Here is a 25,734-nt window from a genome sequence, read left to right as displayed (position 1 = left end):
GAGCATCCAGGGAATTAGGTCCCTCCTGTGCCCCAGAGCTGCTAGGCAGATGTGCGTGACTCGAGGCGTCACCTGCTGGTGCCTGGGGTGCAGGCTGCATGGAATCCAACCCTGCTCCCGGCTTTCCTGTGCTCAGGCCTCTCCCCTTTTTGCCAGGGCTTCCTGGTGCCTCTCCCATGAAGAGGGAACTTCCCCTCCACTCCCATGGAAGACCCAAGTTTGGGCTGTTGCCAGCTTTGAGACCCCCTCTGGGCTTACCTGTCCCCACCCAAAAGTCAGGGCTCAAAGTGCCACCTGGGGGTTGCAAGGACAGCAGAGGACCAGCTGCCCTCTGTAGGAAGCTGTCTGGGAAGCCATGTCCTGGCTGTGGTCCTTGCTCCCCATGGGGAGAGCCAGGTCACTTGGCCTCTTCTAGTTGGCCCCAAGCATGCCAATTCTAGAGCATGGTTACTAAGTGGCTCTGAAGCTTCAGGGTCACCACAGGCTTGTCCTGACTGCAAACTCATGGAGTGGTTGCAGCCCTGGCTCAGTGTCCTGATGACTAGGGGTGGGTACTAGGCTCCTGCCCCTGGTGACACAGGCATGGAGTGGGGGAAGGTAGATGGCTGCACCCCTGGTTCTGGAGTCCCCATAGCTGATGGTGGGGTGAGCCTGGCATGCCCGGCTGCGCTGGAGTCCAGGCTGTGGGAGGAGGTGCCTTTATTGCCCAAGCCCAACCCCTCACTTGGCCTTGCCCTGGGCTGCCACAGCCTCCATGGCCTTCCGCACCGTTTCCTCATCACCCAGGAACTGCATAGGCTTGGTGGGCTTCAGCTCCTTGTTCAGCTCATACACAATGGGGATCCCCGTGGGCAGGTTCAGCTCCATGATTGCCTGGTCTGACATCCCTGTGCCGGAAGGAATAGGTGTCCTTAGCCCCTCTGTCCCCAGCCTATTCACACAGCAGACACTATATGACCTTTATGGGCCACAGAGCCAGTTCCCCTGGCACCAACCTTTCCAGCCCTGAGAGCGAGGCCACAGAAATGTTGCCGAAGGTCAAGGCGTAACTGAGTTAGACCAAGCAGCCTGCAGAAATAGCCCAGTGGTGAAACAAATGGGGACTTCAGCCCCACCCAAGTGGCTGTGACCTGTGGTGGTGCTGTCCATAGTCCCCTCAGCCCAGTGTGACTCCAGGCAGACTGAAGTTGAGGGTCAGGAAGGACACTAGCCCTTTGGTTTCTTTCTTTTTGAGATGGAGTTTTGCTCCTTTTGCCCAGGCTGGAGTGCAATGGCGCGATCTCGGCTCACTGCAACCTCCACCTCCTGGATTGAAGCAATTCTCCTGCTTCAGCCTCCCAAGTAGCTGGGATTACAGGTGAGCGCCACCACACAGGGCTAATTTTGTATTTTTAGTAGAGACAGGTTTCACCATGTTGGTCAGGCTGGTTTCAAACTCCTGACCTCAGGTGATCCACCTGCCTCAGCCTCCCAAGGTGCTGGGATTACATGAGTGAGCCACTGCGTCCGGCGCCCTTTGGTTTCCAAAGTGCTCTAAATTCTAGACATCCTGAACAGGAGCAAGTGCGGAATGGAGCTGGAGGAGGGACAGGGAGGCCAAGCCTGGTCGAAACCTGACCCTGCCTGCCTCCTGCAGCCCCCGAGCTGGGAATAGCAGCTCGACCTTTGATATTCGCACCACTCCACCCCCGCTCCGTGCAGAAAGGTTTAAGAGAATGTTCCCTGGGGATTCAGGGACTCCCACTGAAATCCCCTCATATTCACCACCAAAAGTGCATCCCCTTTCCCCAAACCAGGCTGTGGGAGGGTCATGGGGCTGGCATGAAGCCTCCAGAAGGGAGAGGAGGCAGGTGGTCCTTCCGTTTGCCTGGCCCTGGTGCCAGGTGCCAGGTATCCGTGTTTGGAGTTGGCAGGCTTGGGGCGGGCTGGGTCTCCGGGGCCTGCCAGTCTGGGTGCTCTGGCCAGCTGCCCATCAGCCCCAGGAGCAGAAGGTTTGGGGCACACCCTTCTAGCCTTTCCAGGACTCTACAAGCTTTAAGGTCATTCAGATGCTAATTTAGACTGCCCTGGTGTCAGAATATTAAGGTGGGAGGCAGAGTGGAGGTGCCAGTCACTCTGGGCGAGGCCTCACTGCACCCATGTATCTCGGGCCCGTTTGTCAGCCCTTGCTTTTCAGTGGGAGCCCCGCTACAAGCCCGGGGTCCGGCCACTCCATAGTCTTGCACCCCTCTTTTGATTGGTCTTTCCTTTGCCCAGAGAGGGGCTCCAGAGGGAGATAGGTGGTGGAGCTCATGCAGGGAATCTGAGGACCTGATGGGGGAGGGTCCTGCGAGGGGTCCAAGCCTACACATCAAGAGGCAGTCAGTACCAGGGGAGCCCTGGGAGCTCCCCACCACCCTGGAAAAGGGAGAGGCCCAGAGATGGAGGTGGTTTGTCCAGGGCCCCCGGTAAGCCGGGATTTGGAGCTAGATGCTCTAAGCCCAGCCCCTCCGTTTCCTAGCTGGGTGTCCCTGGGCAGATGCCCCTTTGGAGCCTGCCCCGCCTCGGGACACAGCGAGCTTCAAGTGCGGTCAGCCCCTGTGGAGTGTGTCCTGGTTACACAGAAATGAGGGAAGTTTCACAAAAAAAGTGGCTGCTCAGCCCTCCTTTTTCAGTGAACGATGTGGAGCCCCACGCCTAGAAAGCGGCCTGGTCCATGGGCTAGAGGCTTTGCTGAGATGAGAAGCCAGCTGGGGCTGCTGCCCACCCACCCTGCCCAGGCTTCTGAGGGCGTCTCACCTTCCAGGTGCTTGACAATGCCCCGCAGGCTGTTCCCGTGAGCTGCAATGAGCACTCGCTTGCCGGCCTTGATCTGGGGAACAATCTCCTCGTTCCAGAAGGGCAGGGCCCGGGCAATGGTGTCCTTGAGGCTCTCGCAGGTGGGCAGTTCCCCGGGCTTCAGGCCTGCGTACCGACGCTCCTGGGGGACACAGGCACGCTGCTTTCCCTCCCAAGCTAGCAGGCCCCCACCCGACTACCCACCCCGCAGCTTCCCAGAGGCCTTCCCAGTGGAGGCAGCCCACCTTGCTAATGGAGTTGTAGTAGGGGTGCTTCTCGTTCATGGGGGGCGGCGGGATGTCAAAGGAGCGCCTCCAGATCTTCACCTGCTCCTCCCCGTGCTTGGCGGCCGTTTCCGCCTTGTTGAGGCCTGTGAGGCCCCCGTAATGCCGCTCATTGAGGCGCCAAGTGCGCACCACAGGCAGCCACATCTGGTCCGTGCCATCCAGGATGGCCCAGAGGGTGCGGATGGCCCGCTTCAGCACCGACGTGTAGCAGATGTCAAACTCCATCTTGGCGTCCTTGATGGCCTTGGCTCCCCGCCTGGCCTCCTCGGCCCCCTTTTCACTCAGCTCTGCATCGAACCAGCCACAGAAACGGTTCTCCTGGTTCCATGTGCTCTCGCCGTGCCGGACCATCACAAGGCGGTGGGTGGCCATGGTGGCAGCAGGGACCACAGAGGACTCTGGATGGGGACGGCTGCTTCCCTACACTCCCAGCTTTATAACAGTGTCTTCCCAGCCCCCACCCCAGCCAACTGCCAATCAGCATTCTAGGCGGTGGCAGGTGACCAGTAGCTGAGCTGCTGGGGGCTGGGGGCCAGGGGAGCAGGCCAAGAAGCTGTGCTTAAAATAGCCCTACGCATCCACCAGCTCCTGGCCTGGGCTGAGGTGGCATGTCCATAACCAGCTGGCACCCAGAGCCCAGGCTGAGTGGGGCTGCTGGTCAGGGATGGGCGTGAAGGGCAGAAGTCTGGGCTAGGGGAGACGGGGGCAGCAGGGACAGAGGGGCTCTCCAGGTCAAGGCTCGGTGGCCGCATCAGCCATTCTCTGCTCAGGGAGAGGGACAAACAAAATCCCAACCCCTTTCTCCTGTGATTGACAGCCGGGCTGGGAGGGGGCCCTCAGCAGGCAGAGAAGGAGAGACAGAGGAGCTGGTGCGGGCCACAGCTTTGCGGAGAGGAGTCTGGCCTTGTGGAAGGTACCAGGCAGCAACAGCAGCATGGGCAAGGGCTGGGGCTGAGCTGGGTTTCCAGGACAAAGGGAGAAAGGGTCCCTGTCTTTCGTCTGGGGTCACTTTGTCAAGGTCTCATCCATACCTGCCACATGCTCCCACCCTATCTGTTCTCACCCAAGCCACGCTTACCCTCCTAGCTGAAACCACCTTGAAAAAGAAATCCAAGGGGGTTTGGGGGTAGGACTGAGGACTGTCAGAAGTCTTGATTGTTAGGTAAATGCTCAGCTTAGGAACCCACAGCATAGGCTGAAGAGTGGCATGGATTTGAGTCCAGGACCAAGACTTCTGCATTCAGGTTTGGGGGATGAGGGCCACCAGGGCAGGGAAGAGACTATGAGTAATAAAGTCACAGTTGGGGCCCTAATGAAGGGGCCTTGGCTAGACCCTTGGGCATGGGCCCCATCCAGGGCCTCCCACATCCTCCCACCCCAGTGACCACACTGTCACCTGCCACACTTCTGATAACAGGAGAGTGTGGGTGGGAGGCCAGCAGAGACCACCACTCTGAGACTTGGATCTGAGTGTGCAAGAAACCCTCGACAGGCCTTCATCCATCCCTGCTGGCTCACCTGAGGAGGGGCTCCTGGCTTGGGGCCTGTGAGGCTAAGGCTCTGTACCCAAAGGTTGGCACACAAGTCCCAGTGGGCAGAGTCCTGTCGGCTGCCAGGAGCCCCAAGGCTGGCAGGTAGAACCTATCCCTCCTAGCAGTGCCATGCGCAGGTCTCACTGTTCCACACTGGTCCTGATTGAAGCCACATCTCCTCATCTTCTTTTGTCCCTTTGACCAAAAGACTCGACTCACTAGCCCAACTAAACATGACTGAGGACCAGGCTCTGGCAGTCCCACAGGGGCCAGACATGAAGCCCATATTTCAGTGGAGGAGGGATCGTACCAGCTGCTAAACATGCCTACCATAGATACCACCAGACGCTAGGAAGGAAAGACCATAATGTACTGGGGGAGATGGGAAAGGAGAGGCCACGGACACCCCTGAGGTGACATGTGAGTGGAAGGAGCAGAGTGCAAAGGCCTCAGCTATGATGAGTCTTACAGGGAGAGCAATCCAGGTAGAGGGGTTGGCAAAGACCCAAGCCCTACAGAAAGCAAACAAGCTGGGGCAGCGACCATCAGGGGCACATGGCAGAGAGGTGAGCTTTGTGTCCCAACACAGTGGGAATCACTGGAGACGCTGAAGCATGGTCATACATTTTCAAGCCACTTGCAGCTGTGTAGGAGCGGGAGTAGAAGCTGAGCACTCTGCAGATCCCGACAGCTTTGATAGAACAAGGCCGCTTAGCCAGGGCTGGGTGCAGAAGCAGGGGCAAGGATCCCCCAGACGTGGGAGACCTCACTGCCAACCAAGCAGGAGGTGTCAAAAAGGAAAGGGGAGCCCAGAGAAGAGCTGGGCTCCGGGGAAGCAAGCCCCTGCTTCTGACCCTTGGCCCTGGCTTGACGCCCCTTTGATTCATTCGACAAGTAGTTGCTGGCCTCTGCAGTGTGCCAGAGCTTTCTTGGAAAGGTACAGGGGTAGGAAAACCAAAAGCTGCCCTCAGGGCCTCCATCCAGGAAGGCATGGCATGCTGTGCGGCGAGGAAGGCTGCTGAGTCAACAAGGTGGTCCCAGGAAGGTGGAGGGAGCATTTTCCCATGTCTCTCCCACTGACAGCCACCAATCCTGGACAGATGCAGGAGCAGCTCTGAGGGAGTAGTAGGCAGATGAGAAAAGGAGACCAAAGTTCCGCAGATAAGTGGTGAGGTAACCAGTATTGCCTAGCCTGGACACACAGGCGGCTTGAAACCTGAAGTGCACCAACAGAAAGAGCTCCAGGAAGCATGAGAGGAGTGGGATGTGAAGCCCCTCAAGGTCAGCGAGTTGGGGGAATCCCTCCAATTTTTCCTTTCTTCTCTACCCCAGCTCCTGGGCAGTAACATGGAGGTGGCAGTGGTGGCACAGTGACGGTAGTGTGAGCTGGGTAGGCACCTGAAACCTGAGAAGGTAATGCTACCCTCTGGCTAGAGGAGCCATGGCCCCAAGAGCATGGGGCAACGCCTTCTGCGGCTCCTTTCTGTCCCCCTGCGCTGGGCCCTGGATGCAGTTTCAGGGAGTATGCAGAAGGGTAGGGAAAGAGCCCCAGATTTCTGGCTGGAGGTCTTGGAAGGGATGTCGCAGGGAGCTGTTGTGTTTCAGGGAGAGTACAGAGAAGGGAGAGATGAAGTGAGCGATCCAGTAAAGTGATACGTGAACTCATCGGCTTGCTGCCAGGCTGTGCACAGGGCTGACCCTAGATGCGCATCGCAGGTCCCAGACTGACAGGTGTAGACACAGGACTAATATGACTAGTAGTGCAAACACTTTAAACAATCAACATTCTGCTTAGGATTTAAACAAGGTCCAGAGTCTCAATATTAAAAATATCTAGGATATAACCCAAAATAACCCAGAGCATGAAAGCCAGGAAAATCTCAACATGGGAGAAAAGAAGACAATCAATACATGCCCATCCTGAGATGATTCAGCTATTGGAATGATCAGAAGCAGACTTTACAGCAGCTATTTATAACCAGCCTTCAGAAAGTATTGGTGAATATTCCTAAACAGAATGGAAATGACAAAGGATGGAGCCCGTAAATTTGATGATAGTTTGGAAAGAGATATAAACTTACAAACCAAGAAGCTCAGTGAACCACACAACTGGATAAATTAACAACAAAAGTCCAAGCTTAGACACATAATAAAGAAGCTTCTGAAAACTAAAGACCAAGAAAAATAAGACCAGCCAGAGAAAAATGATACATTTCATACAGGTGAACAATTCTTTGAAAGACTATAGATCTTCACCAGAAACAATAGAGGCCAGAAAGAAGTGGAATATTTTTAGTTTTGAAATAACTGTCACCCAAGAATTCTTTTTTTTTTTTTTTTTTTTTTTTTTTGAGATGGAGTCTCACTCTGTCCCCCTTGCTGGAGTGCAGTGGCCGGATCTCAGCTCACTGCAAGCTCCGCCTCCCGGGTTCAGGCCATTCTCCTGCCTCAGCCTCCCGAGTAGCTGGGACCACAGGCGCCCACCACCTCGCCCGGCTAGTTTTTTTTGTATTTTTTAGTAGAGACGGGGTTTCACTGTGTTAGCCAGGATGGTCTCGATCTCCTGACCTCGTGATCCACCCGTCTCGGCCTCCCAAAGTGCTGGGATTACAGGCTTGAGCCACCGCGCCCGGCCCACCCAAGAATTCTGTATCCAGTAAAAATACTATTTTACTGGAATAAAGAATGAAGTAAAATAAAGACATTCTCAAATGAAGGCAAGCTGAGGAAATTCATAACCAAAGAATCTGCTTTAAAAAAATGTTAAACGAAGTTCTTCAGACAGAAGAGAAACGATATTGGGGGAAATTCAAAACTTTGGGAATGCAAGAAGAACATCATAAATGGCAAAAATCCACATAAATATGAAACTATTCTTCACTTTTTTAAGAGTTATGTGATGGCTGAATTAAAAGTCACGACACTGTCTGGAGGCTTCAGTGTATATAGATGTAAGACAACTAAAACGTGACGGGAGAAGGGTGGAGGGACCTAGATGGTAGTAAGGTTTCTACATGCTACTTGAAATGGCAAAACATTAATTCTAAATTGACTGTAAAACTATGTATATTTGGCTGGGCAGGGTGGCTCACACCTGTAATCCCAGCACTTCGGGAGGCTAAGGTAGGTGGATCACCTGAAGTCAGGAGTTCGAGACCAGCCTGACCAACATGGCAAAACCCTGTCTCTATTCAAAATACAAAACTAGCCAGGTGTGGTGGTGCATACCTGTAATCCCAGCTACTCGGGAGGCTGAGGCAGGAGAATCGCTTGAAATGAGGAGGCAGAGGTTGCAGTGAGCCGAGATCGTGCCGTTGCACTCCAACCTGGGCAACAAGAGTGAAACTCCATCTCCAAAGAAAAAAAAAAAGAACAAAAAGTATGTGTATTAGAACCCCTAGAACAACCACTGTGTGGGGTGTGTGTGTGTGTGTAGGGAGAAGGAGAGATAGGAGGGAAGGAAAAAAGGAAAGAAGAAACAGCAATGGAAAACAGGGAACAAACAGAAAACGACATAATGGTAGATCTAAAGTCAAACATTTCAATAGTTGCATTAAACATAAATGGCCTCATCACACCAATTAGACATATTATCAGTTTGGATTATAAAAACCTAATTATATGCTGTCTTTAAGTAATTAAGTAACTCACATTAAATTTAATAGGATACAAGTAGGTCAAAGGTAACAACTCATTCTGTGAGGGCAGTATTACCCTGATACCAAACCCAGACACACAACCTAAGAAAACTACAGACCAGCCTCTTATGAGTACATATGCAAAAACTGATAGTCCAGGAAAAAATCCTTCACACTATAGTTAACTGATTTTTGACAAAGGTGCCAAAATAATTCAATGAGTAAAGAATAGTATCTTTGGCCGGGCGCGGTGGCGCAAGCCTGTAGTCCCAGCACTTTGGGAGGCCAAGACGGGAGGATCACGAGGTCGGGAGATCGAGACCATGCTGGCTAACACGGTGAAACCCCGTCTCTCCTAAAAAAATACAAAAAATTAGCCGGGCGAGGTGGCGGGCGCCTGTAGTCCCAGCTCCTTGGGAGGCTGAGGCAGGAGAATGGCGTGAACCCAGGAGGCGGAGCTTGCAGTGAGCTGAGATCTGGCCACTGCACTCCACCCTGGGTGACAGAGCGAGACTCCGTCTCAAAAAAAAAAAAAAAGAATAGTATCTTTAACAAATGGTGCTGGGACAACTGGATTTCCACGTGCAAAACAATGAACCCCCACTTTACACTTATGTAAAAATTAACTCAAAATGATCAATAACCTAAACATAAGATAAAAAAAACTATAAAATTCTTAGAAGAAAACTTAGGAGTAAGCCTTCATGACCATGGTAATGGTTTCTTTTTTTTTTTTTTTTTTTTTTTTTTTTTGAGGCGGAGTCTCGCTCTGTCGCCCAGGCTGGAGTGCAGTGGCGCGATCTCGGCTCACTGCAAGCTCCGCCTCCCGGGTTCCCGCCATTCTCCTGCCTCAGCCTCCCGAGTAGCTGGGACTACAGGCGCCGCCACCACGCCCGGCTAATTTTTTTGTATTTTTAGTGGAGACGGGGTTTCATTGTGTTAGCCAGGATGGTCTCGATCTCCTGACCTCGTGATCCGCCCGTCTCGGCCTCCCAAAGTGCTGGGATTACAGGCTTGAGCCACCGCGCCCGGCCAATGGTTTCTTAAATGACACCAAAAACAAAGCAACCAAAGGGGAAAAAACCTGGATTTCATCAAAATTTAAAAAAAAACTTTCAAGTTTAAAAATACACCATTAAGAAAGTAAAGAGACAAAACATAGAATAGGGAAAAAAATACCTGCAAAGCATTTATCTGGTAAGAGTCTAGTATGCAGAATGCATAAATAACTTTTATAACTCAACAATAAAAAGACAAACCAATTGAAAAGTAGGCAAAGGATGTGAATAGACAATTCTCCTAAGAAGTTGGCCAATAAGCACATGAAAAGATGTTCAATATTACTACTAGTCAATAGGAAAATAAAAATCAAAACCATAATGATACACTACTTTACATCTACTAGGATGGCTATAATTAAAAAGACAGACAATAACAAGTATTGGTGAGGCCGAGAAATAGGAACCTTCACACACTGCTGGTGGGAAGTATAAAATGGTGAAGCTACTTTGCAAAAGTCTGGCAGTACCTCAAAAAGCTAAAACATAGAGTTACCATAAGACCTAACAATTCCGGCCGGGCGCGGTGGCTCAAGCCTGTAATCCCAGCACTTTGGGAGGCCGAGACGGGCGGATCACGAGGTCAGGAGATCGAGACCATCCTGGCGAACACGGTGAAACCCCGTCTCTACTAAAAAATACAAAAAACTAGCCAGGCGAGGTGGCGGGCGCCTGTAGTCCCAGCTACTCGGGAGGCTGAGGCAGGAGAATGGCGTAAACCCAGGAGGCGGAGCTTGCAGTGAGCTGAGATCCGGCCACTGCACTCCAGCCCGGGCTACAGAGCGAGACTCCGTCTCAAAAAAAAAAAAAAAAAAAAAAAAAAAGACCTAACAATTCCACTCCTCCAAGAATTTAAAACATATGTCTACACAAAAATGTGTACACAAATGTTCACAGCAGCATTATTCAGAGTAGCCAAAAAGTGCAAACAACCTGAATGTCCACCAACTGATGGGTAAATAAAATGTGGTTATCCATATAATGGAATATTTTTCAGGCATAAAAAGAAATGAAGTACTGATGCATTCTACAACATCATGAACCATCGAAAATGTTACACCAAGTGGAAGAAGCTGGACACGAAAGGCCACACATTGTATAATACTCTACACACATGTCCAGAATAGGCAAATCTATAAGGACAGAAAGTAGGGTTAGAGTTAGGGTTAAGGGTTAGGGGTAAGGGGTTAGGGGCTAGTGGTTAAGGGCTAGGGTTAAGGGGTTAGGGTTAGGGTTAGTGGTTACCTAGGGCTGAGTGTGGGGGGATAGTATAGGGAGATTGGTGGATAAAAGCTAAAGTACAAGTACAAGGTTTCTTTTGGGGGGTAATAAAAATTCTAGAATTGATTGTGGTGATGGTTGCACAACTGTAAATGTATGAAAAAATCATTGGATTTGTACACTTTAAATAGGTAAATTGTATAGTGTGAATTATATCACAATAAAGCTGTTAAACAGTAAAAGGTAATATGTAGGTTAGAAGGAAAATGAAATACCATTCAAACACTGATCAAAACAGCTGGAATGGCTAAATTAATATCAGACAAAGTCAACTTTACAGCAAGAAAATGATCAGGAAAAAAGACATCATATAACAATGATACTAGGACACTGCAATCCTACAACAGAACTTCAAAATAGATGCAGCGTAGCCTGATATAACAGAAAGGAGAGATGGTTAATCCCCAATTACAGTTTGAGACTTCAAGACTTCTCTCTAGTAACCAACAGAACAAGTAGACAGAAAATAAATAAGGATAAAGAAGAAATGAACAATGTCAACTAATTCACACTTACAACTCTCCACCCAACAACAGAATATCCAGTGTTCTCAAGGACACATTGAACATTCACCAAGACAGACACTACTGTGGATCTAAATCAGACCTTGAAAAATGTAAAAGAATTAAAATCATACAAAATATGTTCTCTCACAGTAAGGAAATTAAACTAGAAATTAGTATGAGACGGGCCGGGCACGGTGGCTCCCGCCTGTAATCTCAACATTTTGGGAGGCTGAGGCTGGTGGATCACTTGAGGTCAGGAGTTTGAGACCAGCATGGCCAACATGGTGAAACCCTGTCTCTAGTAAAAATACAAAAATTAGCCAGGTGTGGTGATGTGTGCCTATAATCCCAGCTACCCAGGAGGCTGAGGTGGGAGGACTGCTTGAACCCAGGAGGCAGAGGTTGCAGTGAGCTGAGATCATGCCACTGCACTCCAGCCTGGGTGTCAGTGTGAGGCTCCCATTAAACAAACAAACAAACAAAAAAAGTGGTTCACTATTCCAAAACCAACCAATGTTAACAGGCTAAAGAAGAAAATTCACACAATCAGAAAAGCACCTAGCCAAATCCAACACCTATTTATTGTATTTATTTATTTACTGAGACAGGGTCTCGCTCTGTTGCCCAGATTGGAGTGCAGTGGTGCAATCACACAGCTCACTGTAGCCTCAACCTCCCAGGCTCAAGTGATCCTCCCACCTCATACCCCCAAGTAACAGGGACTACAGGCATTTGCCACCACCCCTGGCTAATTTTCTTATTTTTTATAGAGACAAGGTCTCACTATATCATCCAAGCTGGTCTCTAACTCCTGGGCTCAAGTAATCCACCTGCCTTGGCCTCCCAGAGCGCTGGTATCGGAGGTGTGAGCCACTGCACCATTCATTATAAAAACTTTCATAAAACTGGGAATAAAAAGAAACTTCTTTGACCTCATAAAGGGCATCTATACAAATCCTACATCTGCCAGGTGTGGTGGCTCACGCCTGTAATCCCAGCACTTTGGGAGCCCGAGGCAGGCGGATCACGAGGTCAAGAGATCAAGACCAGCCTGGCTAACACAGTTAAACCCCATCTCTACTGAAAATACAAAAAAATTAGCCGGGCTTGGTGGTGGGCACCTGTAGTCCCAGCTACCCGGGAGGCTGAGGCAGGAGAATGGCATGAGCATGGGAGGCAGAGCTTGCAGTGAGCTGAGATTGTGCTGCTGCACTCCAGCCTGGGCAACAAAGCAAGACTCTGTCTCAAAAAAAAAAAATCCTACATCGAACATAATCCTTAATAGTGAAACACTGAATCCTTTCTACCTAAGATCAGGAACAAAGCAAAGATGTCTACTCTCACTACTCCTTCCAGTGTTGTCCTGGAAGTCCTAGCCAGTGCAATAATGTAAGAAAAAGAAATAAAAGGCATTAAGTCTGGCAAAGAAGAAATAATATTGTCTGTAAACAATTCCACAGACTCCACCAAAAATCTCTTAAAAGTTAGCATTGCAAAGTTTTGGGATACATGATCAACATATGAAAATGAATTATATTTCTATGTGCTAGCAATGAAAAATTGGAAATTGAAACATTTTATAATAACTCCAAGGAAATAAAATACTTAGGTATAAATCTAACAAAACATGTCCCAGGTATGTATGTTGAAAAATTGTAAAACACTGATGAAAGAAATAAAACCAAAATAAATGGAGAGACATACTGTGATACGAATTTAAAGATTCTATATAGTTAAGATGTTAGTTTCCCCAACCTATAAACTCAGTGCAATTCCAATCAAACGGCTAAAAGATTGTTTTGTGTCTACAGACAAGGTGATTCTAAAATTTATATAGAAAGTCAAAGGATTATATAGCCAAAATAATTTGGAAAAGAACAAAGCTGGAGGATTCATATTACCTGATATTAAGCATTAGTCTAAAATTCAAGTTAACTGAGTTAATATGGTATTTGTAAAGGGACAGATCCAAAAACAAATGGAACAGAGTCCACAAATAGAACCATATAAATATAGCCAATTGACTTTTACAAAAGTTCATAGGAAATTCAGTAAAGGAAGGACAGTATTTTCAAGAAATGGTACTAGAACAATTGGACCTCCATATACAAAAACCTAAGCCTCACACCCCTTAAACAAAAATTAACTAAAGATAAATCATGGATCTAAATGCAAACCAGGCGAGGTGTGGTGGCTCCCACCTGTAATACCAATACTTTGGGAGGCTGAGGCGGGAGCACTGCTTGAAGCCACGAGTTTGAGACCAGCCTGGGAAACAATGCGAGACCCTTGTCTCTACAGAAAATTTTAAAAGTTAGCTGGGCTTGGTGGCTTGTGCCTGTAGTCCTAGCTACTTGGGAGGCTGAGGCAGGAGGATTGCTTGAGCACAGGAATTTGAGACTGCAGTGAGCTATAATCATACTACTGTACTCCAGCCTCGGTGACAGAGCAAGACCCTGTTTCTGGGGAAAACAAACAAACTATAAAAGAAAGCAAAGAAAATCTTTGTGATTTTGGGTCAGAGATAGGACTCCAAAAACATAAGAAAAAAACTGGTAAACTGAATAAATTGATAAACTGGACTTCATAAAAATTAAATACATTTACTCTGAAAAACACAGTGCTAAAAGAAGGAAGATAGTCTTCACACTGGGAAAAAATATTTACCAATCACCAGAGTGGCACATAAAGAACTCTCAAGATTCAGCAGTAACAGAGGGGCATGGTGGGCAACTTTGGGTTTTGTCATGTTGGCCAGGCTGGTCTCGAACTCTTGACCTCAGGTGATCCACCCACCTTGGCCTCCCAAAGTGCTGGGATTACAGGTGTGAGCGACCGTGCCCAGCCAACAATTCTGTTTTTGAAAATGAGACTTGAACAGCCACTTCACCAGTGAGGACATAGAAGCCAGTGAACAGATGCTCAACATTATCAGGCATTAGGTAAATGCAAAATAAAACCACAGTGAGCTACTGATATATACCTACTACTAGAAAAGCTAAAGTTAACAAATACTGAAACTATCAAGTGCTGGCAGGGATACAGAGCAACTGCCTACTTGGTGTTTAACTTACAGGGGTGCTCACAATGCTGGTGGACTGCAAAATGACAGACACACTCAGGACAACTTTGCTGTTATGAAATAAACGTATACTTACCAAATGACACAATAATCCTATGCCTGTCTACTTACCCAAGAGAAATGAAGACCTCTGTGTTACACAAAAACTTGTACATGCATGTCTGTAGCAGTATGATTCATTATCTCCAAACTCTGGAAACAACCCAGACGTTTTCTTCTTTTTAGGCAGAGTCTCGCTCTGTTGCCCAGGCTGGAGTGCAGTGGCACAATCTCAGCTCACTGCAACCTTGGCATCCCAGGTTCAAGCAATTCTTATGCCTCAGCCTCCCGAGTAGCTGGGAATACAGGTGTGAGCCAACATGCCCAGCAAACTTTTGTATATTTTGTAGAGATGGGGTTTCGCCATGGTGGCCAGGCTGGTCTCAAACTCCTGGCCTCAAGTGATCTACCCACCTCAGCCTCCCAAAGTGCTAGGACTACAGGCATAAGCCATGGCGTCCGGCCACAATCCAGACATTCAGCAGCTGAATGGATAAACTGTAGAACACCCACGGCACGGAATAAAGTACAAACTATCAACACACCCAGCAACCTGTAGGAACGTCAAAGGCATTAGGCTGTGGGGAGAGGCTAGTCCAAAGGTTAAATATAGTTTGGTTCCGTTTACATGACATTCTAGAGAAAGCAAAACTATAGGGATGGAGCACCGCTAAGTGGGTGGGGTGGAGAAGCACGTGACTACAATAGGACAGTGTGGGAAAGTGTTCTGGGGATGGACCTGGTGTGCCCCACATGTGCAAATGCTGCACCCCAAAAGCGTCTACTGCATGTTCATTTTCAAAATATTTTTTAATGATGAGTGGTCTGGGAAGTCCTCGCCTAACAAAATGACTTGATTCAAGGCCTGAAGCGGAGGGCACACTCCAGGTGGATCAAAGCCTGAGGCCAGAGTATGCCTGGCGATATGAGGGATGTGGAGGGCACCCGTGTCCAGCCCACTGCAGTGCTTCTGACTCAGTGAGAAGGGGAGGGAATTGGCCACAAGGGGGCCTGGGTGCATCAAATAGGAAGCCGGTGAGTCAAACAGCTTGGGGCCAGTGGGGCTGGAGAGATGCCAGAACCAGGGACCATGTGTGGACTTAGGGTTTGGAACCATTAAAGGGCTCTGCGACTGGAATGGCAGGATATGACCTATTTTTGAGACACTGTGCTGAGAACAGGCCTTAAAGGCAGAAGCACAGAGCCTGGCTGGGGGCCCTGCAGTACTGAAGCCCCATAGTTGAAAATTACCTTCCTCCTAACTCCTACCTAGGCCCTCTCCCTCTCCAGATGCCTACAGCACACCAGACAGTAGGCTCCTTGCTGGCAAGAACCACAGCCTCCAGCTCATGGCTCTCAAACGCAGCGCAGGTACGTGTGGTTCTCTTCTAGGCATTCTGGGCAGGCTCCCTGCAGGAGCCACAGTAACTGCAGTGCAACTGATGGGACACTGCACATCAGGGACCACATGCCATTCATGACTGCAAGCCCCGCCACGGCTCCATGAAGTGCGCCCCGCTCACATCCCGTCCATGGCAGGAACGTGAGCCATGGCGAGGCTAAGAGCAGACCCAGGGTCACACAGTGATGAGGCTGGCACCGAAGGCTCCCACCTCACCACACCCCGCAGCACGCCAGCAGCAGCTCAACTGATCCTTCAGGCACAACTGACCTCCAGCAGAGTTAGGCCCTGGCGGGGAGGGGTGAAGGTGGGGGTTTGGGGGCAGCATATCTGCCTGGAGACATTCAGTGGCCAAGTTGGGGGCAACGGATTTCTGAGTGGATGTGGGGGCCACAGGCAGGCTCAGGCGTTTCTCTGCTCTGGAGGAAGGTACTCGAGGCCCAGGTGTCTGAAGATGTCTTCCTCTGAAGTCACATGGAAAAACGTCTTCTGCAACAGAAGCAGGACTTCCATGACCTAGGAGTCATGCCACTGCTGCTTCCCTGGAGGACGACTGAGGGTGGAGGCAGAGCCCAGCACCGACGTGGGGTGTGCTCTTGAGGGCCAGGAACTGGGTGTGGAGACCCAGATTAGGGTCCTATGGGTTTCAGGCTGGAGGGGTCCAGGGCCATTTCATATTGTGGGTCAGAGAGCGGACTATGGGTGCTGTTTGCTGTCCCTAGTCCCCAACAACGTACCTGCTCTGGGTCAAACAGCCCATGGCTGTTCAGCCACAGGCCCTTCTCCTTCCGGCTGAAGCGGCGCAGCTCCCGCTGGAAAAGCTTCGGGGAAGGGACTGTCCTTAGCAGGGCTGGCCCAGCCCCACCCCCAGGTGGCCCAGCGACACACTGCCTACCTTGGAGCCAGTCCAGCCGAGCAGGGCAAAAGGGAACTGGCTGATGGGTGCGACAACCAAGTCCACCCTCACAGCCTTCCAGGATGCGCAGGGCCTTGTGGATCCCCCCACAGCAGCCGCTGGAGGTTGTGGTAGGCGGAAAATGCAGAAACTCCTCTCAAAAGCGTCCATGTGGCTCTGCTGGGCCAGGCGGGTAGGGGACTCCCAGCGGCTGTGCTGGTGCTGGTGGTACAGGATGAGGCCCTGTGGGGAGAGGTGGGCGTGGCTGAGACCCCCGTGGTGCAGAGAGAGCAGGAGGCAGTGGCATCGGCCAGTGGTGGCTCCTGGGGAGCAGGGAGACCCTCACCTGGTCCTGCAGGTGGCGCATCACTCTGGGCAGCAGCCCCGCCTCCTGGCCCTCCTTGGGGTGGGTGATGAGGAAGTCCACGTCATGGCCCTGCAACTTCCCCCTGAGGGGGCCAGTCTGACTCTGACTCAGGGACATGGCCTGCTCACTCCAGCCCCAGGCCACATCCCTTCCAATGAGTGGGAAGGCCTACTTCAGGGTCCCCGACTTGGGTCCCTTCACCAGGGAGGGGTCTGAAGCCAAGCCAGAGGGACATGTCGGGCCTCCTTACCTGCGGAAGCCGCCGGTCAGCGTGACGGTGGCCCCAGGCAGGGCCTGCCCCACAGCTTCCTCCACTGCCTGCTGCAGGGCATCTACATCGGACCGCAGGACTGGGGTGCTCAGATCCCGGTGGTGCTGGAGCCCTAGGGGCAGCACCGGCTCTCCTGACTCACCCAGCCTGCCCCCAGGCTGAGCCCCCATCCCTCACCAGCATGAGGTGGTCACCCTGGGGCCCCATCGTTGCAGGACCAGGAGAGGCCACCAAGGAAGGTGAAGCTAAGACAGGGAGCAGAATGAGATCCCAATCTAAGCATAACACATATGCTTAGATATGCTGGATATGCTTAGATCCCAATCTAAGCATATCTCTCCCTCTTTAAATATTAAACTTTGATTTGAGATAGTTGTAGATTCACTCACAGTTAAAAGAAATAGCACAGGGAGATCCCATGTGCCTTTTACCCAGCTCCCCCAAAAGGTTAACACCTTGCAAAACTATAATTTTGCAACCAAATATAAGGATACTGATGTTGATACAGTCATGCCACAGGCTATCTCTTTTGATGCCTATTTTTTCTTATGCATAAAGTGAGTCCAAGAGGTGGTAAAACAATGGACGATGGCTTTGCAACAACGAACACCTTACTCTGGCCTACTTCTGTTTCGTCACCTATCGACCTCCCACACGCAGTTAAGGAGAGGTTTATTTATTTGAGACGGAATCTCGCTCTTGTTGCCCAGGCTGGAGGGCAGCGGCACAATCACAGCTCACTGCAACCTCCATCTCCCAGGTTCAAGTGATTCTCCTGCCTCAGCCTACCAAGTAGCTGGGATTATGGGTGTCTGCCACCACACCCAGTTAATTTTTGTATTTTTAGTAGAGACAGGGTTTCGCCATGTTGGCCAGGCTGGTCTTGAACTCCTGACCTCAGGTGATCCACCTGCCTTGGCCTCCCAAAGTGCTGGGGTTACATAAAGATGGGAGGCATCACGCCCAGCCAAGGAGAGGTTTAAATGTGAGGAAGAGCAGCACCTGGCACAGTGAGCTCTCAGTAAACGCTGCTAGCCATTCCTGACTACTCTTGTCGTGGAGAGCGGCAATCAAGAGGAACCAGCCCTGTGGGTCTCACTTCCTGTCAGCTGAACTGGGCAGTGGCCCGGGAGAAGATGTGCAAAGAGGCAGTGGAGCTGGCAGTGCCCGCTGGGCTGTGGGGATTGCTTTGGCAGAGCCCTCAACCCAAGGGTGGTCCCAGATGGTGTGGCCAGAGTAGCCAGGCAGGCCATGCGGAGAGAATGGAGTATCTGCTCAACACCTGCCACTTGCTGGCTCTCACAGAGGAGCTTATGAATTCATTCCTTCCCACTTTTTTATTCATTATTTTTTTAGACAGGGTCTTGCTCTGTCACTCAGACTGGAGTGCAGTGGCTCAATCTCAGCTCTTTGCAACCTCCACCGTGGCCTCAAGGCTTGACCTCCCAGGCTCAAGTGATCCTTGAACCTCGGCCTCATGAGTAGCTGGTACTACAGGCATCCACCATCACGCCTGGCTAACTCTTGTATTTCTTGTAGAGACGGGGTTTCACCCTGTTGCCCAGACTGGTCTTAAACTCCTGAGCTCAAGCGATCTATCCACCTTGACTTCCCAAAGTGCTGGGATTACAGGTGTGAGTCACCATGCCCAGCCTTCCTTCTCCATTTCACAGAAAATTTAACAGACTCAGAGAGGTTACGTCTTGGGCAATGGTCACCTACCTGGCAAATGGTAGATAGGACTCAAACCAGGGCCTAACAAACTCGAAAGCTGACGTTCTTTCCCTTCCCCTGCTCGGTGCCACCTCTGCAGGCCTCCGTGTACCAGGCACCACACTGGGCAGTATGCCCAAGGCCCAGGCTGTCCCCGGTCCCTGGTCAAAGTCTAACCAGTAGGCAGTGACACAAGCCCCTGGCATGTCACGGAAGTTGTGGTCAGCATCGTCCACTGAGAAAGGGCTGTGATAGATCCTGACTGCACTGGATGGAGACCCCAGGAAGCCCACCACACAAGGCTGCCGCCAAACCCTCTGCACCAGCCTGCTCCCTTCCCTCTAGGGAGTTGGTGCTGAGGGATCCAGGATACAGTTTTGGGAAGTCCAGGGCCCAGCCTCTCTGGAGGGCTCACCCACTTTCTGCTGTTGGGTCAGTTTCTGGGGCTGCTCTCGGAGGTCATCCAAGGTTCGCAGTCCTTCCCGGTACCACCGGTCAGCAGTCCTCACACCGACCCCGAAGATCTGAGTGAAGAGCTGTGGGGAAGGAGCACAGCCCGGTTGGGCAGAGCTCTCATGGCTGGACTCAGATGATCACTGGCTCCAGGACGGTGTGGCCCGTGGAGCACCATGCACCAGGCAGGTGCCATCACCACTCGCAACCTGCCCTAGACCACAGGGCAAGGATTCAAACTTGGAGCCTGGCTACCCAGCCCGCAAAATGGTACCTACCCAGCCTACCATTTGCCAGGTAGGTGACCATTGCCCAAGACGTAACCTCTCTGAGTCTGTTAAATTTTCTGTGAAATGGAGAAGGCAGGCTGGGCATGGTGACTCACACCTGTCCGTGTGAGCAAACCCACGCACACCCCTCTCCTCTCCTCTATGAAAGGTCTCTCCCAGGACTTACACAGCTCTAGCCTGTGATTCCAACATAACTAAAACAGTCACCCTAACACATTAGCACGAGGGGCTCCTAAGTCACTGGAAAAACCATGCCTCTCCCACCTAACAGCAGGTGGAACGAATTCCTGTGGTTCTCCTCCTTAGCAAACAGCAAAAAACAATGAGGAGTTAACAATCAAAAGGGTGGATTTAGGAGCAGAGCTGGCAGGGCTGGCTGGGGCACTCACATATCTCCCCATACAGGGTGGGCCCCAGTCCAAGCATGTCACCTGCTTCAGGTCAGCCACTAGAGTCCCTCCCTAGGAATTCTGGATCTGAGATTGAGGGCAGACCCACGCAGTGGCAGAAGCTGTAGCCTGTGGGTGTGGAGCACCTTCTGTAGCCATATTTCCAACCAGAGGAGGAAGGTGGTGCGTGGCAAGAGAGGGTGAAGCAACCATGCAGAGAGGCAGAGGGGAGGAGGAGTGGCCTGGTGATACCCAGGTCACTGAGCCCAGTTCTCCTGCAGACCGGCCACAGCCCTCCCCATCCTGGGCTCTGCTGGCCCTCCTTTCCTTGATTTTGTGAACCAAGGGTGTGGGGTGGGTCACTGTCACTCGTAACCCAAAGTATCCTGACTAAAAATGATGAGATTAACCCAATTATATTAATAAACTTCTCATTACTAACATAATTTTCTGCCAGCCTAGGTGCCATCAGGGCTGGGGCTGAGTTAATGAGTGAAAGCACTTATTAACCTCCATCCACTTTAAGGGGATTTCATCATCTCCAGGCCCCTCACTCCCACACTCACCACAGTGGCCCCACTCATCTGGTCCCGTCCCTGCCAGTGCCCCTTGCCCCTTCCCCTGCATATTTGAGCCCATTTGCCCTGCACACATTGCTCAAGTCTCCCCTCTTCGAAGCCCTCCCTCCCCTCTTCGAAGCCCTCAATCCTGACAACATTCTGTGTGGCCTCCCAAGGTTCCATACTTCACTGACAAGTTATCCATGTGGCCACTGCTGTGACACCTCCAGCCACAAAGGTGGCAGAAAGGTGTCAAAGCAGGCACACCCGAGGCATCCAAAAGAGCTCAGATGGCATTTCCCTATCAGATCAGGAGTGAGCAGAAACAGAGGGAAGGTGGCCATGGAGACAGGCAGGCTGACCACACTGAGAAAATAACATATAAGGTCCTGCAGAGGGTGGGCAAGGGCAAGCCCAGCGCACTCAGTGGCAGCACCCAAGAAAAGGGTACATTTGGTTCAGTGTGTTCTGTTTAAAATGCCACAGCATGTAATCTACTTGAGAATATTCCATCAAAAATAATCAAGGCAGAGCGAAGTGGCTCACACTTGTAATCCCAGCACTTTGGGGGCCAATGCAGGAGAATCATTTGAGCATAGAGGTTTGAGACCAGCTTGGGCAACATTACCAAGACCCCATCTTTACGAGAAATTTAAAAATTAGCCTGGTGTGGTGATGCATGCCTGTAGTCACAGCTACTCCAGAGACTGAGGTGGCAGGATGGTTTGAGCCCAGGAAGTCAAGGCTGCAGTGAGCTGTGATTGCACCACTGTACCCCAGCCTGGGCGACAGAGCGAGACCCTGTCTCAAAAACAAAATAAAACAAAAACCCCCAAAAGCCAGATGGTGTTGAGTGATCTGGAAAATTCTGTCCTCAAAACAAGCTTCTTCCTTGCCTGTCTCCACTTGGCTGCCTTGTGCATATCAGGTGTCAGCTTAGCTGCCACTTCCTCAGCGAGACCTTCTCTGACCCCTGGGCTGGGTCAGCTGCCTCTGCTCGCCTCCCCGTACATGGTGTGGACTGTGCTGTCATTCCCAGGGTAGGACATTCCTGGGGCAGGTCTGAACCCTGCCCTGCGCACCTTCATGGTCTGGTACCTCTCTGAGCACCGAACTCTCTCCACCTCCTTACACACTCCAAGCTCCAGCAGCTCCTGGAGGAGGGAACAAAGCAGAACTCTAAGCCTGAGGGTGTGGGGTGAAAAGAGAAGGGCAGGGAGTTAGGGTCAAGGCTGTGGGCCCAAGGACTGAGGCAGTCCCCTCCAACACCCTGCAGAGACAACTTTGTGGGGTCAGGGTCCGGTGGGACTTGGAAATGGAAACTGTGCCCAGGGAGGTGACCGAAGTTGCTGCCACACAGCTAGAAGGCCAGGGCTCCAGACTCAAAGATCCTTTGGGCTTGGAGTTACAACAGCTGAGATTCCAGGTAACGTGGATCATCTCTAAGTCAAATAAGTCCCAAGATACATAAACAATTGCTTTTCAGAACATGTGAACTCAATGCTACTTTATTTAAAAGCATCTTCTGTTACTGCATATTCTCATGATGAAAGTGCACTAAAGGACAACTCAACACATTGGGGCACTGAAAAGAGATGCTCACACTCGGGGTGCTCTCTTCCATTCCACTGTGGAGGGCAGTTTGGGACTAATGACAATGACAACAGCATCACCCCTAGCCCTGCCAGCCCCTTGCAGCACTATTCACTGGGTCCTCTAAGCCACCCAGGGGTAAATGGCTGGAGTGCACAGGAGGAATCTGAGCGCAGAGGGTGGCTTGTTGAGGCCTTGGAGCAGTGTCAGCACCCACGACTGTCTATCCCCACCTGCCCCCACAGCACCCTCTGCTGTCTCACCAGGCCCCAAGGCCTCCCCACCCACCCACTCGCCCTGCTCAGAATGGTAAGCACCTACCTGGACAACCCTAGAGGAGTGTTCTCCAAGGTGGGGCAGCCCCTGCAGCTGGCTCAGGGTTGTGACAGGGCTGGGAAGGGCCTTGAGCACCGAGGCTGCTCTGCAGAAGGTGAGGAGGCGGCCCTCACTGCCTTCAAAGCCTGCTGCCTCAGCCAGTGTCTCCAGAGCCTCCTGCAGGGAGGGGCCCTAGGTAAGGGGCAGGGTGGGCAGCTCCAACCCACCAGCTACCACCCATCTGTACCCTTGTCCCCAACCCCCAAGGCTGGCCAAGGCTCATGGAAGCGGCTTACCGAGAGGCTAGTGTTGTGGTGTGTGAGGGGCGTGGGGCGCTGGCAGGCATAGGTAGGCATCCATGCTGGGCTCAGAGGCCCCTTCCTGGGCCCAGTCACCTGGGGATGGGCAATGAACAGGTCACCGTGAGGTTGTAGGGCTGGCAAAAGAGCCAGGCCATACCCAGGCTTTGTTTCTCCTGGAGTGTCCAACTGAGGCCCTCTGGAGCTCATGGGACAGAGGCGAGCAACAAAACACCAGAGGCATGGGACTGAGGGAGACATCACCCTGCAGAACAGGCTGCAGACGGGGCTCCTCATGCCAGGGTAGCAGCAATCCCATCTGCCAGCCCTGTGGGCACTTCTGCTGCTGCTGCTGCACATGACGCATGTGCTCCATCACCCCAATCCTCACAACCAAGCGGGCTGGCGATGCTGAGGCCTCGGGGGCTAGGGGCTCGCCCCACGACCATGGCTCACAGGCTGGGCCAAGATTTGAATGCAGGCAACCTGGCCCCAAGCCCACACCTGTCAGAAGCCAGGAGCCTTATAGCATCCTGAGGACAGGTTCCTGCTGATCCATGGGTCATCCCGCTCGGAGTTGCTGTGTCATATACTTGGTGAGGAAGAAAGGCCTGAAGAAGGTAAAAATAAGCGGACCCCAGAATTTGCACCAGTGGTGAGAACAGAAGCTGAGATGGCCTGGCCCCTCAGGCCCTGCTGTGGTTCCTCTACTGGCTTCTAGGGGGCCCCTGGTGATCTGGGTAGAGTCCTCACTGCCCACCTCCTCTGAAGGACATTGAGGCATTGCTGCCATGTCACCTCTCCCAGCTGAGCAATGGCCTACACTGGGGCTTTCACTGTAGCCCCAACTCTAGTTTTCCACCCAGCTCACCTCCAGGCGGTGCCGGCACTCCACAGGTACAGGCTGCCCAGCTGCCAGGCTCTCTGTTAACCAGCTTATGTCCAGCAGAGCTGGGGGGGTGCAACCCGGGGGAGCAGCTGTCATCCTGCGCTCCTGCCAGCTGACGGCCTCCTCTGCTGAGGTCTGTTCCATCACAACATGTGTCGCTTCAGAGCTGGCAGAGGGATTTGGGAGAGAAGGAGGAGGGTGAGGCCCAGAACCCTCCCTGGTTGGCTCCAAGCCTTCATTCTTGCCGTCTCTTCTGCATGGTGAGTGACCATTCATCCTGCAAACATCACCTCCTCCAGAAAGCCTTCCGGCCCCTCCTCCTGGTAGATGAACACCACCACCACTCAGCCCTCAGAACTGCAGTTCTCTGCCCTGGCTATGTTCACAAGCACAGTCCAGTCTGGTGCTCTCTCCCTCCCTCTCCACCTCAGAGAAAGGAATTCCTTAGGGGTCAGGACCAGGTGGTCTTCATCTAAGAACAGGGGTTTTAGCTGAGATGCAGGAGCCTGTTTGGGTCTGAACCCCAGCTCTGCCTGCCACATACTTGTTTAGCTCTTGGGCAAGCCAGGTGTCTATACTTTGATTTCCTCTTCCCTAAAGCAAAGATAACATATCTACCCTGTGGGGTGGTTGTACAAAGATAGTGCCTGGTACACTCTAAGCTGCTATCATTATCCTCTCCTGAGTGGGTCTGGCACACTACTGATCCCTGATAATGTTAAAAACAAAACAAAACAAAACAAACAAACAAAACCACACACACACAACTGTAGGGGTATACTAGACCCAGGTTCGTTTGCTCTCTCAACCTCCAAACTAGGGGGCACCCCCAGCTCCCTTACTCTGGGTGTTGTCTCTGTAGCCGCCATTTTTCCTCCTCTTGGTTCCCTTCCTACAGGAGCGTCTCAGTCGTGTTATTTACTCAGGTCTGAGGACAGAGGAGCATGCGGGCTCCGGGCCTCCTGAGCAGTCAGTCTCGCTCACAGGTGGGACACAGCCCAGGCGGAAGGGCTGTTAGCAAATACGACTGCCTATTAATTACCCCTGACCTCTGGTTTTGATTCTCGCAGTGATCCTTTAAAACACGCCTGGCCCTAATTAATAGCACCCTTTACAGAAGAGGAGATGGAGGCTCAGGGAAAGGTCACGAAGTGCCACAGCAAACTTAGAATCCAAAACTACAGGTGCCACGGAAGACCGCGCCGCCCCGCACCTGCAGCCGTCGAGGACACGGAAGCCTTTGGAGCGCGCCAGGCGTGTGAGGAAGGCCCGGCGGCTGCGACCCATGCGAGGCTCGACCAGGTAGATGGCGACGCCGGGGAAGCGCGTCGAGGGCGGCGTGGAGGAAGCTGCATCGCCGCTAGGGGACCTGACCCGCGCTCGCCGCCGTTCGGGGAGCATTGGGACCACAGCCTCCAGCAACGCGGAGCGAGACAGAAGGAAGCCGCAGTGAGGCTGACGGAAGCGGCGGGCGGGCAGCCGCCGGCTAGAAGAGGACGTGGCCCCGCCCTATCCAAATAAGGCCTCTCCGTGAGACTCGCGACCTGGGCCAGTCGGAGCGCTGGGGAGGGTCCGGGCTCCTACAGGACTGGGTGTCTCGGCCGCTCCGGAAGACCCGCCTCCATGCAAATAACAGCAGAGGACACGCCTTTTATTTAAATTAATGTCTCCGAAAGCGCAGTTTGGTCCCACTGGCCTCCTGGAGTAGCGGGTGGGCTGGAGCGGGCCGGGGAGGGTGTTGGAGGAGGTGGAGGAGGCGGGGTCAAAGGGGCGTCCTAGGCCCGTACGGGTGGACTGGGACCTAGGCCCGGGCGGAGCGGGGTGGGCTGCGTCCTCAACCGAGGGTTGAGCCGGCGGCTCCGGGTGGACGCGTGCGGGCTTGCCCGATCCTTCTGCGCTCGGGACTGTCACACGGAAGCCGGCGGGCGCGGGACAGACAACGCGCGTTTCCAATGCGCTGGTGTGGCGGTCGCTTCAAACACGCGAGATTTTTCAGTCGAATGGCTTTAGGACAACTGGCGGGCCATTTGGAAAAATAGAAGTTGGTGCCCTTCCTCA

General features: G+C 52.0%; 2 protein-coding genes across 31 annotated transcripts; both read right to left on the bottom strand.

Moving 5' to 3' along the window:
- Nucleotides 1–682: 682 nt before the first annotated feature.
- On the bottom strand, nt 683–3,514 carry PGAM2 (phosphoglycerate mutase 2). Its single transcript, XM_005595138.4, has 3 exons — nt 3,063–3,514; nt 2,779–2,959; nt 683–887 (listed from the first exon to the last, which is right to left on the bottom strand). Exons 1-3 carry the CDS (start codon nt 3,474–3,476, stop codon nt 721–723), a joined length of 762 nt encoding a protein of 253 aa, XP_005595195.1. The 5' UTR covers nt 3,477–3,514; the 3' UTR covers nt 683–720.
- A 1,108-nt stretch (nt 3,515–4,622) lies between these two features.
- POLM (DNA polymerase mu) lies at nt 4,623–25,171 on the bottom strand. Of its 30 annotated transcripts, XM_065542058.2 has the most exons (12): nt 24,890–25,171; nt 23,659–23,842; nt 22,785–22,883; nt 22,495–22,680; nt 21,663–21,734; nt 19,304–19,424; nt 17,155–17,287; nt 16,884–16,986; nt 16,538–16,780; nt 16,380–16,463; nt 7,865–7,962; nt 4,623–4,831 (listed from the first exon to the last, which is right to left on the bottom strand). In XM_065542058.2, exons 1-12 carry the CDS (start codon nt 25,075–25,077, stop codon nt 4,816–4,818), a joined length of 1,527 nt encoding a protein of 508 aa, XP_065398130.1. In that variant the 5' UTR covers nt 25,078–25,171; the 3' UTR covers nt 4,623–4,815. The 30 variants fall into 30 exon arrangements, 11 of the variants coding, with proteins under 11 accessions (XP_065398130.1, XP_065398128.1, XP_065398129.1 ...); XM_065542056.2 differs by lacking the exon at nt 4,623–4,831 and having other exon boundaries at nt 7,693–7,962; XM_065542057.2 differs by lacking the exon at nt 4,623–4,831 and having other exon boundaries at nt 7,693–7,962; nt 22,495–22,665.
- Nucleotides 25,172–25,734: the final 563 nt, after the last annotated feature.

This window comes from Macaca fascicularis, chromosome 3, assembly GCF_037993035.2.
Source record: "Macaca fascicularis isolate 582-1 chromosome 3, T2T-MFA8v1.1".
Lineage (NCBI taxonomy): Eukaryota > Metazoa > Chordata > Mammalia > Primates > Cercopithecidae > Macaca > Macaca fascicularis.
The sequence above is the reverse complement of the archived record's forward strand: the minus strand, read 5'-3'. Positions and strand labels throughout refer to the sequence as shown.